Source organism: Kogia breviceps, chromosome 14 (assembly GCF_026419965.1).
Source record: "Kogia breviceps isolate mKogBre1 chromosome 14, mKogBre1 haplotype 1, whole genome shotgun sequence".
In the NCBI taxonomy this organism is placed as follows: domain Eukaryota; kingdom Metazoa; phylum Chordata; class Mammalia; order Artiodactyla; family Physeteridae; genus Kogia; species Kogia breviceps.
In genome coordinates this window covers 63,195,546-63,211,785 of record NC_081323.1, presented here as the reverse complement: position 1 = coordinate 63,211,785, position 16,240 = coordinate 63,195,546, and the positions used below count along the sequence as shown (strand labels likewise).

At 48.0% G+C, this 16,240-nt stretch overlaps 1 protein-coding gene across 2 annotated transcripts in view; it reads right to left on the bottom strand.

Annotated features, from left to right (window-relative positions):
• Positions 1 to 16,240, bottom strand: part of SNX29 (sorting nexin 29) — a 545,210-nt gene that overhangs the window by 84,012 nt on the left and 444,958 nt on the right. For both annotated transcript variants that reach the window (XR_010836418.1, XM_059038667.2), the window contains one exon: positions 1,425 to 1,565. Coding sequence is in view for 1 of the 2 variants with exons in the window: in XM_059038667.2 (XP_058894650.1) it covers positions 1,425 to 1,565 (141 nt within the window). In the remaining variant the exon portion in view is untranslated. The remainder of the gene's footprint in view (positions 1 to 1,424; positions 1,566 to 16,240) is intronic.

Below are 16,240 nucleotides of genomic sequence, written 5' to 3'. Positions count from 1 at the left end.
GCTGATTGGGAGCCACACTCTGAGAACCACAGGAGGAGAGGGATGCCTCCTACCCAAGGCCCGTTACCTCCCAGGCCCTGAGAAGGGTCCACGTTACCTCACCTGATTCGACTGCCCCTGCCAAGCTAGTTAATACACTACAGTTGATGAAATGTCTCTGTCTCCTCCTTGACAGGAAGCCAGGGGTTCTCCAGCTTGGCTGCATCCAGGAGCCACCTGGAGGGCTTTAAAATCCCTCAGTGCCCAGGCCTCACTCCAGACCAATGAACTCAGGATGGGGCTGGGGGGTGGGCAGGTCTCAGAGTTTTGAAAGCTTCCCAAGTGATCCAAAGCACAGCCATGATGGAGAACGGCTGCAAACGTGATGGAGGACGGAGCGATGCTGACCGGCTGAGGCAGACAACACAATGGGGCCCGACGCCCGGCTCGGCTGCCATCTTCGGTGCCCCCCTTGCACTGTGACACTTAACTGGTGCTCAATAAATGCTGGCTGGATGAATGAATGAACGCGAATCGACCAGCAAGCATGCGCGGGGCAAGCGCCTCCTTCCTTCGGGGTACTTGGAGAATACACGGAAACAAATTCGGTCACTATCAACGACTAAACTTCAGGAGGCAGTAATCATGAAAGGAGCTCCTCTGAGAAAGCCCTGCCTGGGAAATAACTCCATATTTTTAAGTCCAAATAAATATCATGACAACCATGGATAAAAACTAGAAAACATTTTTTTTTTTTTTTTGGTCCGGAATAGGAGCTGGCAAGCTATGCCCCACAGGCCAGATCCAGCTGCCACCTCTTCTTTTTTAATTTTTTTTATTTTTATTTTTTGCGGTACACGGGCCTCTCACCGCCGCGGCCTCTCCCGTCGCGGAGCACAGGCTCCGGACGCGCAGGCCCAGAGGCCACGGCCCACGGGCCCAGCCGCTCCGCAGCACGTGGGATCCTCCCGGACCGGGGCACGAACCCGCGTCCCCTGCATCGGCAGGCGGACTCCCAACCACTGCGCCACCAGGGAAGCCCGCTGCCACCTCTTCTTAAAAGTAAAGTTTTATTGGCACACAGACACACCTACGTGCATCCATACTGTCTGCAGCTGCTGCCGTGATGGCAGAGCTGGGTATTTCTGGCTGAAATGGTACGGTGCGCAAAGCCACAGTATTTACTCTCTGGCCTTTTTTTAACAGAACAGGTTTGTCAGCCCCTGCCTTAGAGAAATGAGAGGACAGACGCAGACGAAACATAATGCGATTGTCTTTAGGTGGGCGGAATGATGGGTGACTGTTTTCTTCATTCTTATTTTTTCTCATATTAGCCAACTCTTTGAGTTAAATAAAGGAGCACATATGTTTAAGTCAACAACGGAAGGAGAAGACAGAGGCACCAGTTGGAGAGTTGCCTGGCCCCGGGCAGTGACGGTACCTACCTTGTTTCCAATGGCCTTTTTGGGTGGGAAGTTGTAGGCCCTCACTTGAGGGTATTTGTTCTGTAACTTGTGGTGCAAACTCCTGAACTCTGTGTACCGCCGATAGACATTCCACTCGTTGTCTTTTATCCGGATGTAGACCTTTCGAGAAAAGGAAAGAGAAAGAAAATGTAAATGTCTCTTAAAGCTCTCATTACAAAGGGGTGGGATTCTGGCAACGCTCCCCCCAGGAAAGCCAGCTCTGCAAGGGCAGGGCCACACCCCACCTCCTGTGTCACTGGAGGCCCAGCGCCAGCACGGAGGAGGGACTCAGTGTACTGAGTGTACCAATGGGTACACGAGAGAATGACTCCATCAGGCAGGCTGCATCTTCATGAACATCGGTTTCCCAGTATCAGCAGAAATCGGCAGCCCAATGAATCTTAGAGACGCATTTTTCATACTTTTGTCCCATGCATATTGTAATGGTGACAGATTGCGGGGGAGAGGCCATTCATCCTCGCTGGCCATGTGTTTCCTCTTCTGTAAAACGGAGCTAACAGCACCTCCTCCCAAGGTGGTGCAGAGAACAGTCAGACTTAGAAGCCATGCAGCTATGCCTGGGATCACACAGACCTGGAGGAGGAGGTGGGATCAACCTCGGGAGGGAGGGGAAGGAGCCAGAACTGAGATCAGCCCAACTGGATGGAAGGTCACATCAAGATGGATGAACACACTTGGGGCATGAAACTTCTTTATTATAATGAAGATGTGACTCTCAAGGGAACATTCTAGGGGTATAAAATGTAAGGGCTATTTCACCTGCTTTTTTTACAGGCCCTCACACCTTCCAGGGACACACAGTAGCTATGTCTCAAGGCAAAACAGAGAACTGAGAGAGAGATCAATGCATTTTAAAAAAATTACATGAGTTAAGAATAACCCAGAGAGTGAAGTCTCTGATGATACATAGCTATTGTAATCTGCAATCAGCGAATGTCAATACACATCCTAAAATCTCTTTAACTGTAAAAGTAGGCATCTCTAATACGAATGATAAATTCTGCCTCTACATAAAAACCACCCTGTATCCCCAAATGCAGACATCATGTATTTGAACTTTGGTAAGGCAACCATCAACGTCTCTCACAATATTCTTGTGAACACGATGAAGGAAGGATAATTTAAACCAAAGAATTCTGATCAATGGATGGAATTTTCCAGTGGAATTAGATGGAGAAACAGAGGCCTATCAAGTTTGTTAGAAGCCCCTAAGCTTCTAACAAAGAGACAGTAAATACACTGAATGACAGACATCAAGTGATCTCAACTGGCCTAAGGAATGAGTTTAATGCAACATGATGAAATTTTAAAAGATCAGTGTCATATTTTACAATATAATCCAAAAAGCCAACACTGTAAGTATAAGGTGGGGGAGATACAGCACAGCAATGGCTTGTGGGACAAAGACTTATGGATTTTAGTAAATTCAAGCTAAGTGAATAATGTGAAAGGGCCACCAAAAAAGCCTATGTACTATTTAAACCTCATTAAAAGGTACAGTTTAACTTCTAGAATAAAGAGGTTGACAAAGTCTTGCTCTATTCTAAATCGTCCACACCAACTTAGTTAGGTTTTGGTTGCCACCTGTTAAAAGATGAACTGAAATAGGTTCAGAAAGGCCCAGATCACGTGCTACTCAAAGTGTGGTCCACGGACCAGAAGCATGGGCATCACATGGTAAGATGGTAGAAATGCAACATCTCAGGCTCCACCCCAGGTGTGCTGATTCAGAATCTGCATTTTAAGCAGAATCCCCAGTGGTTCATACACACTTTTTAAAGTTTAGAAGCACAGGCCCTAGGAGCTGATTTGCAAACAAATTATCAGAAGGAAGATGGAAGACATTGGAGAACGGTACCCTGAGTGTCAAGATGGAGAAGGTAGAGATCACTGAATTCCTGGGAAGGCTATAATGAGGAAGAGGAAAGACCAAGATGATGTGTCCTGGATGATTCCAGGAGACAAACTTCCAGCAGATAGAAATAGAGAAAGACAGATTTCATTAGGAAAGAACTTTATAGCAGCCAAAGTTGCCCAGAGAGGAAAAGATATGTCTCAAAAGGTTTCTTGGCACTAGGTGTTCAAGCAGTAGTATGATGACTAACAGGACTGCTAACACAATTATGCAAGGATTTGCTTTATAACAGTGAAGGATACATTAGACCCCAGAAGCATCTAGAAAGGCCTGGCTAGTTGTGGAGAAGAGGGACTTCAGGCATTCAATCTCCAGAGACTGAGACATGATGGATCAGTTAGCAAATAAACGCAGCAGAGCTCACGGGACTTTAATGCAGCTCATTTGGGGCATTCTTTGGGTCCTCCCACATCGCAGCAAGTGCTAGTTGCCCACTCAGTATCCATTTCCCCCCAATATTTCTGGGGATAGCAATGTGTTCAGAAAGCAAAAAAAATTTTAACTGTATTTTCCTGTGTCCCTTGCAGATAAGAGTGGCTAATGAGATGTAAGAAAACTCTTAGGAGAGAGTTGACTCAGCTGACAAGTGTCTTTTTACTCTTCTCTGTCTTTTCCTTTCTTTCTCAAACACAGATGTGAAGACAGGAGCTCCAGCAGTCATTTTTTGATCATGAGGTGATCTTGAGAATGGAAGTAGAACGCTAGACGGACCATGGGTCTCTCTGATGACATTATGGAGTCACCACACCAAATACTAGATTATTGATTCAAAACTTTTTTTTTTTTTAAACAAAAGAGAAATACTCACCTCTAATTTGTTCAAGCTAATGTCTTAGAGGTCTTTGTATGAGTGGCTGGATACAATTCTGCTCTGATACATCTTGAATGGACTGTATCTGCTTGTAGTATATTCTTACACAAGTTCTAATATGCCCTGGAGAGTGGCAAATTCAATTGCTTATCTGATCAGCATGCACAAAACTAATTATCTAGATCAGAGGAGGTAAACTATGGCCCATGGTTCAAATCCAGCTATATCTACTTGTTTAGCTATTGTTTACAGCTGCTTTAGCAATACAATGGCAGAGTTGAGCAGCTACAACAAAGACCATATGGCCTGCAAAGCTGAAAATATTTACTTTCTGGCCCTTTACAAAGTAACTTTTCTGATCCCTGATTTAGATACTCAGAAAGTCCTCATTATTGTTATTTTTCTACCAACACATCCAAATCTAGTGTGGAGAGGGGCAGTGCTTTCCAAATACTACCAGCCCGTGGGTGGGCCACATTAACCATCTGGGAACCAAGAACAGTGTTCCAAAGCTTTCCCGGTGATTCTGATTGGCGGGTGTTACAGTCTGAATGTTTGTGCCCCACCTGTACATGTTGAAATCCTAACCCCCAGTGTGGTGGGGCATCATCGGGAGGTGATTAGGTCATGAGCGTGGAGTCCTCACGAATAGGATTAGCGCCCTTATAAAATAGGCCCCAGAGCGATCCCTTGCCTCTTCTGCCATGTGAGGACAGTGAGAAGACAACTGTCTATGAACTAGGAAGCAGGTTTTCACCAGACACTACATCTGCTGGTGCCTTGATCTTGGACTTCCCAGCCTCCAGAACTGTGGTCTATAGTTGTTATAGCAGCCCAAGTGGACTAGATAATGGGCAATCTGGGGAACCCCTGAGGTAAAGCACAGACTACTCCTCCTATGTGTTTCCATGTCTATAAAATGGAGCTGATTAACAGTGCCTGCTTGCAAGGCATTATGGAGAATCTTCAGGTATATAGGACATACAGCTATTCAAGGCATCACAAAGACCAGCAAACTGATTTGGGGAAAGAGGGAGAGGCCAGAGTTGAGATCAGCCCAACTGGATGGAAAGTCACATCCAGATGGGATAAGCATAACTGGGGCATAAAATGTCTTTACTTTAATCAAGAGAACACTCTGGGGGTACAACATATGAGGGCTGTTTCATCAGCTTTTTCCAGACCCTCGCACCTTCTAGGGACACCCAGCAACTACACTGCAAGGGAAAACAGTGGGAGAGAGATCAATGCATTTAAAAAATTATATGAGTTAAGAACAGCCCAGAGAGTAAAATAGTGATAAATAGCTCTTATAATCTGCCATCAGTGAATGCCGATACACATCTTAAAAACCTCTCACATAACGATCAAAATTGGCAACTCTAATGTGGGTTATAAATTATGATTCTACATTTTTCATAACACATTCAAGAGCCAAATGCTTCACTCTGTGAAAGCGTTGAGTCCTTCCTGCTTCTCTGACGGCCCGTTCCTGGCTTTCCATGTGGGCACCTCTTCTGTCCATGCCTTAAACGTGGAGATTTTCTCAAGGCCCTCCTCTCCCCTACACAAGTGGTCCACTCCCAAGTCTGTACATTTCACTCTTAGGTCAGTGACTCTCAAATTTTTATCTCTAGTCTGGCCCTCTGATGTAAACTCCAGACTCAGACTTGATAAAGCTCTTCATGTCTACATCTGCACTCAGGACCTGCACCTTGCTCTCTCAGCAAATGGACCACCGAGTTGCCTGACTCAGAAATCTGGGCATCAGCATTGACCGGTGCTGCTCTTCACCTCCATGGCCAAGTACTGAACAGCAGGGCCTGCCAAACCCACCTCCAGAGTTAGCCCCGCCCCTGCCTGGACCACTACAGCAGGCTTCCAGTTGCTCTTCTGGCCTCCCTTGTTTTCCCATTCAATTCATTTTCACCTCCCTGTTCAAACTCCTTCAATGACTGTCCGTGAAGAACGCTCGTGCTAGAGACTGGGTTTGGGAGTAGGTACAGTGGGCATGGAAGGCTCTTACGTCACTACAATCATCTTACTTCAGGCCCCACCCTTCGCTCTGGCAAACCAGGATCACGCCAACTTGCCTGCATTTTCTTAAAATTCTTTAATTTCTTCAATTCTTAAAATTAAAAAAAATCCTTTAATTTCTTAAATCCTTAAAAATTTCTTTACAACCAGGATGGTGCCAATTTGCTTGCATTCTTTAAAACATCCTTAAAAATGTTCAGATGAGAGCAAATATCCTGTCCTAGAAATAGCATCATCCCTTGCCTTCCAACTCTCTCCGATTGTACCCCCTGCTCTGGGGGACAGCAGGCATTCAAGAACTCAGAATTTCTGAATGCCAGGATTAGAAAGGACCTCAGAAACCATTAGTTCAACTCTTCCTTTCACAAGTCATAGGACTGCTGTGATAAATACTCTCTCCTCATCCCATATCCTCCTTGATGTCTGGCTCCAGAGGGCCAATGGCTTGGGGAAAGCCACCTGGACTGAGGATTTGAATAAACACTCCGGCGAGAGGGAAGGTCACAGGCATGAAGACCAGGGCAGGGGAGGGGAGCAAGATCCTGGTGGTGGACAGGAGGGGATCTGACATCATAACAGTGTGATCAGTAAGGAGACACAATGCATGGAGGTGGCTAAGAGCACAGACTCTGCAGCCAAACTCCCGGATTCAAACCCTGGCTCTGCTGGTGCACTAACTGTGTGCCCTGAGGAAGTCACTTCACTTCTCTGTGCCTCCACTTCCTCCTCTGAGAAATGAGGATATTACCTCCCTCGCTAGGCCTTGGGAGGATTCAATGAATTCACACATATAATGGGCTTAGAACAGGGCCTGGTACACAGAAGATGCCATGTAAGTATTTGATAAATAATTTAAAATGTAAACTACTGGTTAGGTTGACACTGGGAATTGACAAAGATCTGGATTTTGTAAGTCTCTGATCTTGGTGATCAGCTTTAACATTCATCCCCTCCAGTGGTTTGACTGATGGGTACTGGGCTCTACTGGGACATCGAGATGGTCTTGGCTGGCTCATGAACTGCAGGGGGATCCCAGGAACTCACCATCTCCACCATCTACCAGTTATGTGATGTTAGGCAAATTGCTTCTTTCTGAGTCTCAGTTTACTCATCTGAGAAATGGATATAATCCAAAAAAAAACCCCATGACTGAAAGCATTCATAAAAATGCCATAAGGGTTAACTGCTGTTGCTACTATTATTATTACTGTTATTGTTACCACCACCATCATCAAAAGCGTGAAATTCTGCAAAGTGGAGGAAGCACTGCCACTGAAGTCACATCTGTCTAAGCTTTATGATCTCCACCATAGGAGCTCTGTTTTGTTTTTTTTTTTGGCGGTATGCGGGCCTCTCACTGCTGTGGCCTCTCCCGTTGCCAACGGAGCACAGGCTCCGGACGCGCAGGCCCAGCGGCCATGGCTCACGGGCTTAGTCGCTCCGCGGCATGTGGGATCCTCCCGGACCAGGGCACGAACCCGCGTCTCCTGCATCGGCAGGCGGACTCTCAACCACTGCGCCACCAGGGAAGCCCAGGAGCTCTGTTTAATAAAGGACAAGTATGCAGATTACTGCTGAGCCTTAGACCAAGAGCTTAGAACAAATTATGCTGTGGGTCATTAAAAACTTTAAATAACAATACAAATGATCGTGCCCCGCCCCTAAAAAGCTCCACAAACATAAACCCCCAAACACATTTCTCAGGAGTACATGAAAGCAGCTCTGGCCCTGAGACTGGATGGCATGGCCCCTCTAGCCACCACGTGTGCTCCCGGGAGGACACCTGCTTCTCCTGGGCCTCGCTTCCTCCTGCATAAAATGCAGGGGTTGAACGAGATGGCCTTAAGTCCCTTCACATGCTCCCAGTTCTGGTCCTCTGAGTCCTCAGGTGATTCATAAACCCCATGGACTTCACTGGGCCTCTTCCACCCACATTCCACTCCCATTTCATTGCGGAGACCAAGGTGTTCATGGTATCGGGCAGGAGGTCTGAACTCATTTAGGAGGATTCATACTCAACGGGAAAGGCAACAGCAGTACCATGCCCGGAGCCTCCTTCTTGAAAGCTCAGTTGTCTGGGTCTCCCTGCCAAGCAGAAGAGCAGCCTCCTGAGAACACTGGGTGGGGAGAACGGATGCCCCGGGCGGAATCAGGGGCAGAGAGGGTTCCAGGTGCTTCCATCAAGTTTAGACTGTCCTGCCTCTGCTAGCATCATCAGACCGAGTCCCTCTCAGAGTTGAAAAGTGGCCAGTGGGCATTTCTGGCACCAGCCTCTGTTCCAGCTGGAGGCCATTTGAGAGCGAGGGGAGGGGAGCTAGTCACGGAGCCCGTGGAGACCAGAAACACACTTCCAGTCAAGCACCCCCTGTTCTCAGCTTCTGCTGTTGTCTGGATGTCAATCAAATCCTGATCTCTCTGTTTAGCAGTCAAAGTTATGAAGCTCAATGAGAAACCCAGCAAGAGTCAAGTACACTGACAGACCCAAGAGAGTAAAACAGTGTTTTTCAGAATTCCAATAAGATAAATACCTTCAACGCTAACACTTGACATTTATGAAGCACCTACTATGTGCTGGGCACTCCGCACGCCTCACCTCTGCAAGGCACGTGTCTGCAAGGCACGGTGTGAACTTGCCCCTTCTCCAGATGAAGACGTGGGCTCAGAGGGGGTGTATCACTTGTGCAGGGGAGGTGGGGAAATGGAGGACTGAACCCAGGTCTGCCCGATGTCTAAGGCCCGGCCCTTTCTATTACAGCACATTGCTGCAGAACCCAGGCTCCTGAGGACCCCAGGGACCCCAAGCCATCAACGCCGGCAACTGGCAAGGAAGGTCCCTGCTCAATAGATCTGAGGCCCAAATACCCCTCGCCTGGGCAGATCACGTGTCCTCACAAGAGTCTCCTTGGTACCAGATGCTTCAATTGTGCTTTCTCATTCATGCCTCTCCCTCCAGGAATCGAATGCATTAAAATCCCCCAGAATTACCTGAACTATCCACCCTCAACAGCCATGCTTTTAAGCACCTGAAATCGGGAAACTTACTCCGCAAATTAAGTTGTCCTTGAATTATACTTAACCAAACTGTGCACTTATTTCACTGAAGAATTCACAGGGCTTATGTCCAAAATTATCAGGTTTTTGTTCTTGCTTTCTTTTGTTTTTTTAAAGGGCTCACCCCCTCTAAATTAAGTTTGATAGGCCCCAATTCCTGCTGCTTGAGCCATAAGGATACTAATTCCTTGGCGGAATAAAAAGAGTTGACCTCTTCTAGCAAAACCAAGTTCCCTTTTAAAATAAGCAATAAAAAGACACTTCAAGTCCAATCTCCTCGATTCAGCAAAAGAAAAATAAAATAGGAGGGTAATATCTGTGATTAGGAATCGGGGCAAATTCTCTTTTCGCTATTTTAAGAGGAACTTCGAATCTTGAGGTTTCTTTTCCATTGGGAAGAATGACCCCAAGGATGCCCGTAATAATCCTGTGGGGGGGGTGGGGGAGGAGAGGTTAAGTGGGGGAGGAGGCAAAAACCTCAGCCTGGATGAGCTGAATCCAGAACAAACTCTTGTGTGGACAGTCCCTCTGGGAAACACTCTCACTGAGAAGATGAAGACCGTCTGCCAGGGTGGGGCATTCCCATCAGCCCCCTGTGCCCCTCCCCCCTCAGCACCACCCATCCGCTCTGCGGAGCGCTCTCCCCAGCTTCTTTCACCTGCTTTTGAACTTCACCTAAATGGACTCCCACAGACTGTGCTCCTTGGTGTCTGGCTCCTGTCACTCCATACCGTGTTTATGGGATGTTTCTATGTGGTGTGGATAGCACTCACGCGTTCTTGCTCACCGCCTGTCCACAGTATGGATACCCCACAGCTTATACACCCGCTGTGCTGGGATGGGCATTTGGGTTGTTTCCAGTTGGGGCTGTTACGGGTAAGGCAGCTCTGGGCATTGATGCACTTGGCTTTTTGCACTCATTTCTTTGGGGATCGTAGATCTAAATGCGAAAGGTAATATCAGAAAGCTACCAGGATAAAAACCCAGAAGGATATCTTCACGACCCCGGGGATGGGTAAGGATTCCTGCTCACAGCTCAGAGGGGCACAATTCTGGGTGCTGGAAATGTCCTGTATCTCTGGGCAGTGGTTACACGGATATACACAGAAGTAAAAGTAAATTGAACTCTAAATTTAAGATGTATGCATCTATGGATAAACAACAAGGTCCTAATGCACAGCACAGGGAACTATAGTCAATATCCTGTGATAAACCACAATGGAAAAGAATATAAAAAAAGACTGTCTCTATGTGTATAACTGTACCACTTTGCTGTACAGCAGAGATGGGCACAATTTATGCCTCTGATGATATTTATATTAAACCTGGATGTAAAAGCAAAAGTCAAAAAAAGCCATGCCTACACTATCCTCAGGAGAGTGAGTTTTACCCTAATTTATGATGGTAGGACATCTAAGCTAGTCTGTGAGCATCCATGTAGACCTGACACACAGTCAGATGTCAGTGCTGAGGGGGGTCCAGGGATGGGACTCTGGCCTCAGGGAGACCTGAGTCCGAATCCCAGCTCCACCTCTTGTTAGCCAAGCCATCCCGGGTAAGTTAATTCACCTCTTCAAGTCTCGATTCTCTCTCTCTCTCTCTCATACACACACACACACACACACACACACACACACACACATATATGAAGAAGGGAGGGAGCAGGCAGAGAAGGAAGAAGGGGAGAGGGAGAATGAAGATTTAAGAGCTTGTTCTCAGTGGGCTGACGTCCCAGATCTGCTTCAAGGGTCTGCCGAGCACAGGCTCTTTACCCAGCAGCATACTGGATGTTAGGGACGTCTGAGGCCTGCCCTGCAAGGCAGAAGAGCACAGAGAAAGGGCGTGGGCTATACAAGGAGGGAGGCCTGGATTCAAATATTCCACCTCAAGCCTCAGCTTCTCAATCTGTAAAATGGGGCCAAGACCAATAATGTCGGGTGGTTGTGAGATGCCGTGCCTGGCAGGCAGGAAGCAATGGCAGCTATTAATATGGTAACCCCATCACCTTCATCATCATCTGCCTTTGTGTCCATGAACTTCCCTATTACAGAATTGGGGCTAATTATAGGGTGTGCAATCATGAAATTAAAGCAGGTAATTACCACGCCTAATTCATTGTCAAATGCTCGGCAGGCGAGGAAACAAACACAACGCACGGTCTGTGGGCTGGGCAGTTAAGCGTCCCCTCTGCTTCCAAGAAACTGTCAACAGAAACAGTGGAGTTCAGTAAATTACTTTCTCGAGCGGGTTTTCAAGTATGCAAACAAAACCTAGGAAGCGCTGCTGGGGCTCCTGACTCAAGACGAGCTCTGTGCACAGGCATTTACACAGCCCCTGTCACACAAGCACCAAGGTTCCCAGATAAGATGCTATTTTAGGACAGGGACCTCATAGGAGCTACTTGATGGATGCTACTAACCTCTGCAGAAAAACCTGCTGATGTGAACGCAGCAAGAACCCTGAAATAAATGTTCATTTACACACCTGCTTGTTTGGAAACTTCCTTTGTCATAGATCAAACGCCCGCCTCTCCGTTTCCAGCTTCAGGTGATTTCTTGTTATCCACAGTCCTCCATCTTAGAACCAAATGCTTTTTTTATGTGTACTGTGATATTCAAGAGTGAAAGCTAAATTATGTGAGCGTCCTCAGACTTGGAGAAGATGATGTACCATTCAGTAGTGCCAATCATGTGCCAGACATTTTACTGACAATTTTCACCAAAGTCCTGAAATTTTATATGCCTAAAAAAATGGTGTCTTGGAGTAACTAAGCAACGGGCCCAAAACGAGCCAGGGAGCGAGGAGCAGAACCAGAGCTGGGCCTTACTTTGCTGCCACACCCAAGCCTATGTCGCACGGTCTCCGCCCCAGAGAAAAGCAAGCACTATAGACTCTAAACTCAGATGCCCTTCACGAGGATTGTTAAACACCAAGAGTCAGACGACATGAGGATAAGAAAGACTCTTTTAAAAATGGCTGTAGCTTCCTGATTCATTTTGCTTCCTTAATATCCAAGGAAGGAAATGATTTGTGTTTTGGTTGGTGGCCTGTGTTAATGGATCCGAACAAAACTTTCCTCTTAGTGAAATGGCTTCATGTGTTATTAACTCTAAGTGTCCTTGTTGCTAGAATAAAATGCCTGAATTACCGTACAATCATGCTGATGGAGTGATATTACTGCAGCCAAATGCCGAGAATAAGATGAATAACTTAGCCAGAAAAAAACTGACTTTTTGGTTCACTGGGTTATGTAGATGAGGCAGACTTGTAAAGGCGAAAATGCATTATTTACTAAGAATCGCCGACCTCACCCCACATTCCTTTTAAAGAAGGATAGAGAATGAGCAGCTTAGAAGTGGAAGGGACCGCGCCCAGTCTCTACTCCACCTGGAACGGCGACACTGCAGTGACGACTGACGCTGGCTGAGGGGCAGACGCTTCGTTTCAGGGACTGCATCACGGTGTACACGCCACGTTCCAGCCTGAGCTCTACTGTCTCTGTACATGTCCCCAATCTCACGCGTGGCCAGGAGGACCCAAAGACCACCCTTTGCAGCAGATGGCACCTGACTTGGTTTCGGAAGTGATGAGAGCTAGACACTGGGAGCAGGGCATCGACCTTTTCTTCCAGACGCTGCTCAGGGCAGCTGTCTTCTTCCCCCACCCCCTCTGGCCCCTAATCAGAACTGGGCATTCCCTCCTCAGAGTAACCACTGGTGGTGCCTCTGACGTACCAAGCTCAGGGCTGGGCTCCAGGGATATCACGGAGAATACAACCAGGCATAATCCTGCCCTCCTGGAGCCTCCAGTTGGCCAGGGAAGACAGCTGCCCTTATGCAAATAATCACACATATGAACATATTTCACATGGACAAACACCTGTAAGGAAAGGGACATGGTTCTTGCAGCTCTGCTAGGCCTGGGAATGGGGTTAGGTTAGCCAAGTAGGGAGGTTTTGACCTGGGACAAAAAGCAACGAATCAGAAAAGATATGGCACATATATACAATGGAATATTACTCAGCCATAAAAAAATGAAATTGAGTTATTTGTAGTGAGGTGGATGGACCTAGAGTCTGTCATACAGAGTGAAGTAAGCCAGAAGGAGAAAAACAAATACCATATGCTAACACATATATATGGAATCTAAGAAAAAAAAAAGGTCATGAAGAACCTAGGGGCAGGACAGGAATAAAGACACAGACCTACTAGAGCATGGACTTGAGGATATGGGGAGGGGGGAGGGTAAGCTGTGACGAGGTGAGAGAGTGGCAGGGACATATATACACTACCAAACGTAGGGTGGATAGCTAGTGGGAAGCAGCCGCAGAGCACAGGGAGATCAGCTCGGTGCTTTGTGACCACCTAGAGGGGTGGGATAGGGAGGGTGGGAGGGATGGAGATGCAAGAGGGAAGAGATATGGGGACATATGTATATGTATAACGGATTCACTTTGTTGTAAAGCAGAAACTAACACACCATTGTAAAGCAATTCTACTCCAATAAAGATGTTAAAAAAAAAAAAAAAAAAAGAATGGACCAGTCATGGAAGGGAAACAGCTCTGGGGCAAAGGGCGGGGCACGTTCAGATGCCCACATCTGTGGCAGAAGGAGAAGCGAAAGGAGGCCAGGGCAGCTGGGCAGGAGAACAAGATGGATGTGAAAAGATGCTGGAGGTGGGTAGAGCTGGGTTTCAGATGTCATGGATTAGCAAAGCGGCTGGAGCCTCAGGGCCTTTGCTCTTGCTGCTTCCTCTGCCTGGAATGTCTGCTCCCTCACTCCTGCAGGCTTCTGCATCAGCCGTCCCTGCTGTCCCCCAGCACCGGCACACTAGGCATCCACCTCTTCATCTGTTTGTCGTTTGGCTCTCTAAGCCACAGGGGACGCTCCATGAGGGCAGGGACCTGGTTGATTTTATCCACTGTTGTACCCACCGCCCCAGGACAAGGAGGCCCTCGGTATACATCCACTGACAGAAATAAATTTTTAAAAAGAATGGAATGGGTGGATGGATGGAAGGACAGGTCCGACTGGACACAGGTACTGTGCTCAGATGTCGGCGAGAGCACCGCTAAGCTCAGGCCCACGAAAGCAGGATGTCTGTCACCTCCTGTGTCCGGGTGTGTCCTTGACGGCTCTGCGTCCAGTACACGAAGCAGGGGCTGCTCAGAGCACAGGACTGTCATCTTGATCTAACAGATCTGGAGCGGGGATAATGAGAGCACAGATCTCCACTGTAGTGAACAACGGCAATTTACATAAAAGTGAGGGCTCTTACACTACTTTTAGATTATTGGAGGGAGAACACAGACGTAAGTCTCTAAGAGGAGAGGAAACTTTTTCTGTTAAACACTACAGCCCATGAACCATGGCTGGCCCGTTCAACTGTAGTTTCATTTGCCATCTTATCTTAGGGAGGCTGAGCCACTGGTCCAACACGAGCTAGTCAGAAGGGGAGTAAACACTGGCACCCAGGTCCGCCTGACTCCGGGGCCTGTGTCTTCCCGTTCCCACCCACTAAGCTCACGACAGAAGCGGGGACTCTGGTCCCTTTGACTCGCTGAGTTCCTGACCCTGGAACCTCTACCCTCTGCCTCTAAAATAAAGTCTCTGACTAGGTAAGTCATGGGCAGGACCACTTCCAGTGAAGCTCAGGTACAGACGGATTCTCACAGAGGACCCATGGGGACAGTCTCCACGTTATGTCACGCCTGATACATTAATGGACCTTCCAACTGCCTAGGGCCCACCGAGGATCCTCTGCTCCGCCGGACGCCCGCCGCGGCCCCCTCAGCCCCAGTCACTGCTAACACCAGCCTCGGCCAGAGGAGGAGACAAGCGTGAAAGTGCCTGTGCTCTGGGCTTCATGGCTCTGACCCCGTGCTGGGGCAGAACCCTCCCCGCCCGGGGCCGTCACCTGCCCTTCCGAGGGAGTTGGAGAACAGAAGGAAGGCAGAGTCACCCTTCCGAGACCCCTGGACTTGAGGGCAGCTGCATCCAACGGCCACAACTGTGAGTTCTCCCCTGTGCTGTATTTCCCTGCCATGATCCTTACACTGTTGGCCTACTTTTATGAAAAGGTCTAGCCTGGTCTCAGTTGTGCAGAGGGGACACAGGGAGCAGGCCCAGCTGTCTTTTGGGGTTTCAATAGCAAAGCTAGAGAAAGCACCGTACCACCCTCTCGCACCCCAAGCTAGAGCAAAGGTGACCACAGGTGGGGCAGGTGCCCCGCCATCTACGAGGGTCATCTTCAGCACGGGCAGCAACACCAGGGGCCACAGAGAAAACCACCAGGGGCAGTTCCCCGTGTGCACGTGAGACGGTTCCCAGGAAACTCAGAAATAGCCGGAGCCACTGTGACGGGAGCTCATTTTCAGCAATCAGGCTGCCGGGGGCTCCAATGATCACGTTTGGGAAATTTTAAAAGGAAATATGACTTCATCCTGCAGTCACACACCACAGTCTGGATATCTGAGTCATGCACCTCATACCCCCTGGGCCATATGCACGGCAACAGACATTTATTTCTAAAAGCTGGCTACTCTGTAGCACTGAAATTACAAACGGAGTTTTAGATTCACTGAAAAAGCAGTGAAGTCTTCTGCTTCTCTCTTCACGGATATAAATACAGCCAAGTCTTCTGGGGTGTAGGGGAAAGGGGGAAGCAGAAGCTGGACATCTGTTTACTCTGAAATAATTTAATTTAGAGACCACTTATGATATGACAAGTATGATTCTAATCACATGTGTGTATGTGTGCAATTATATCACCGAAAATAACCAGAAGGATTCGAATCAAAACGTTAACAGTGTGCTTCCCTGGTGGCGCAGTGGTTGAGAGTCCGCCTGCCGATGCAGGGGATACGGGTTCGTGCCCCGGTCCGGGAAGATCCCACATGCCGCGGAGCGGCTGGGCCCGTGAGCCATGGCCGCTGAGCCTGCGCGTCCGGAGCCTGTGCT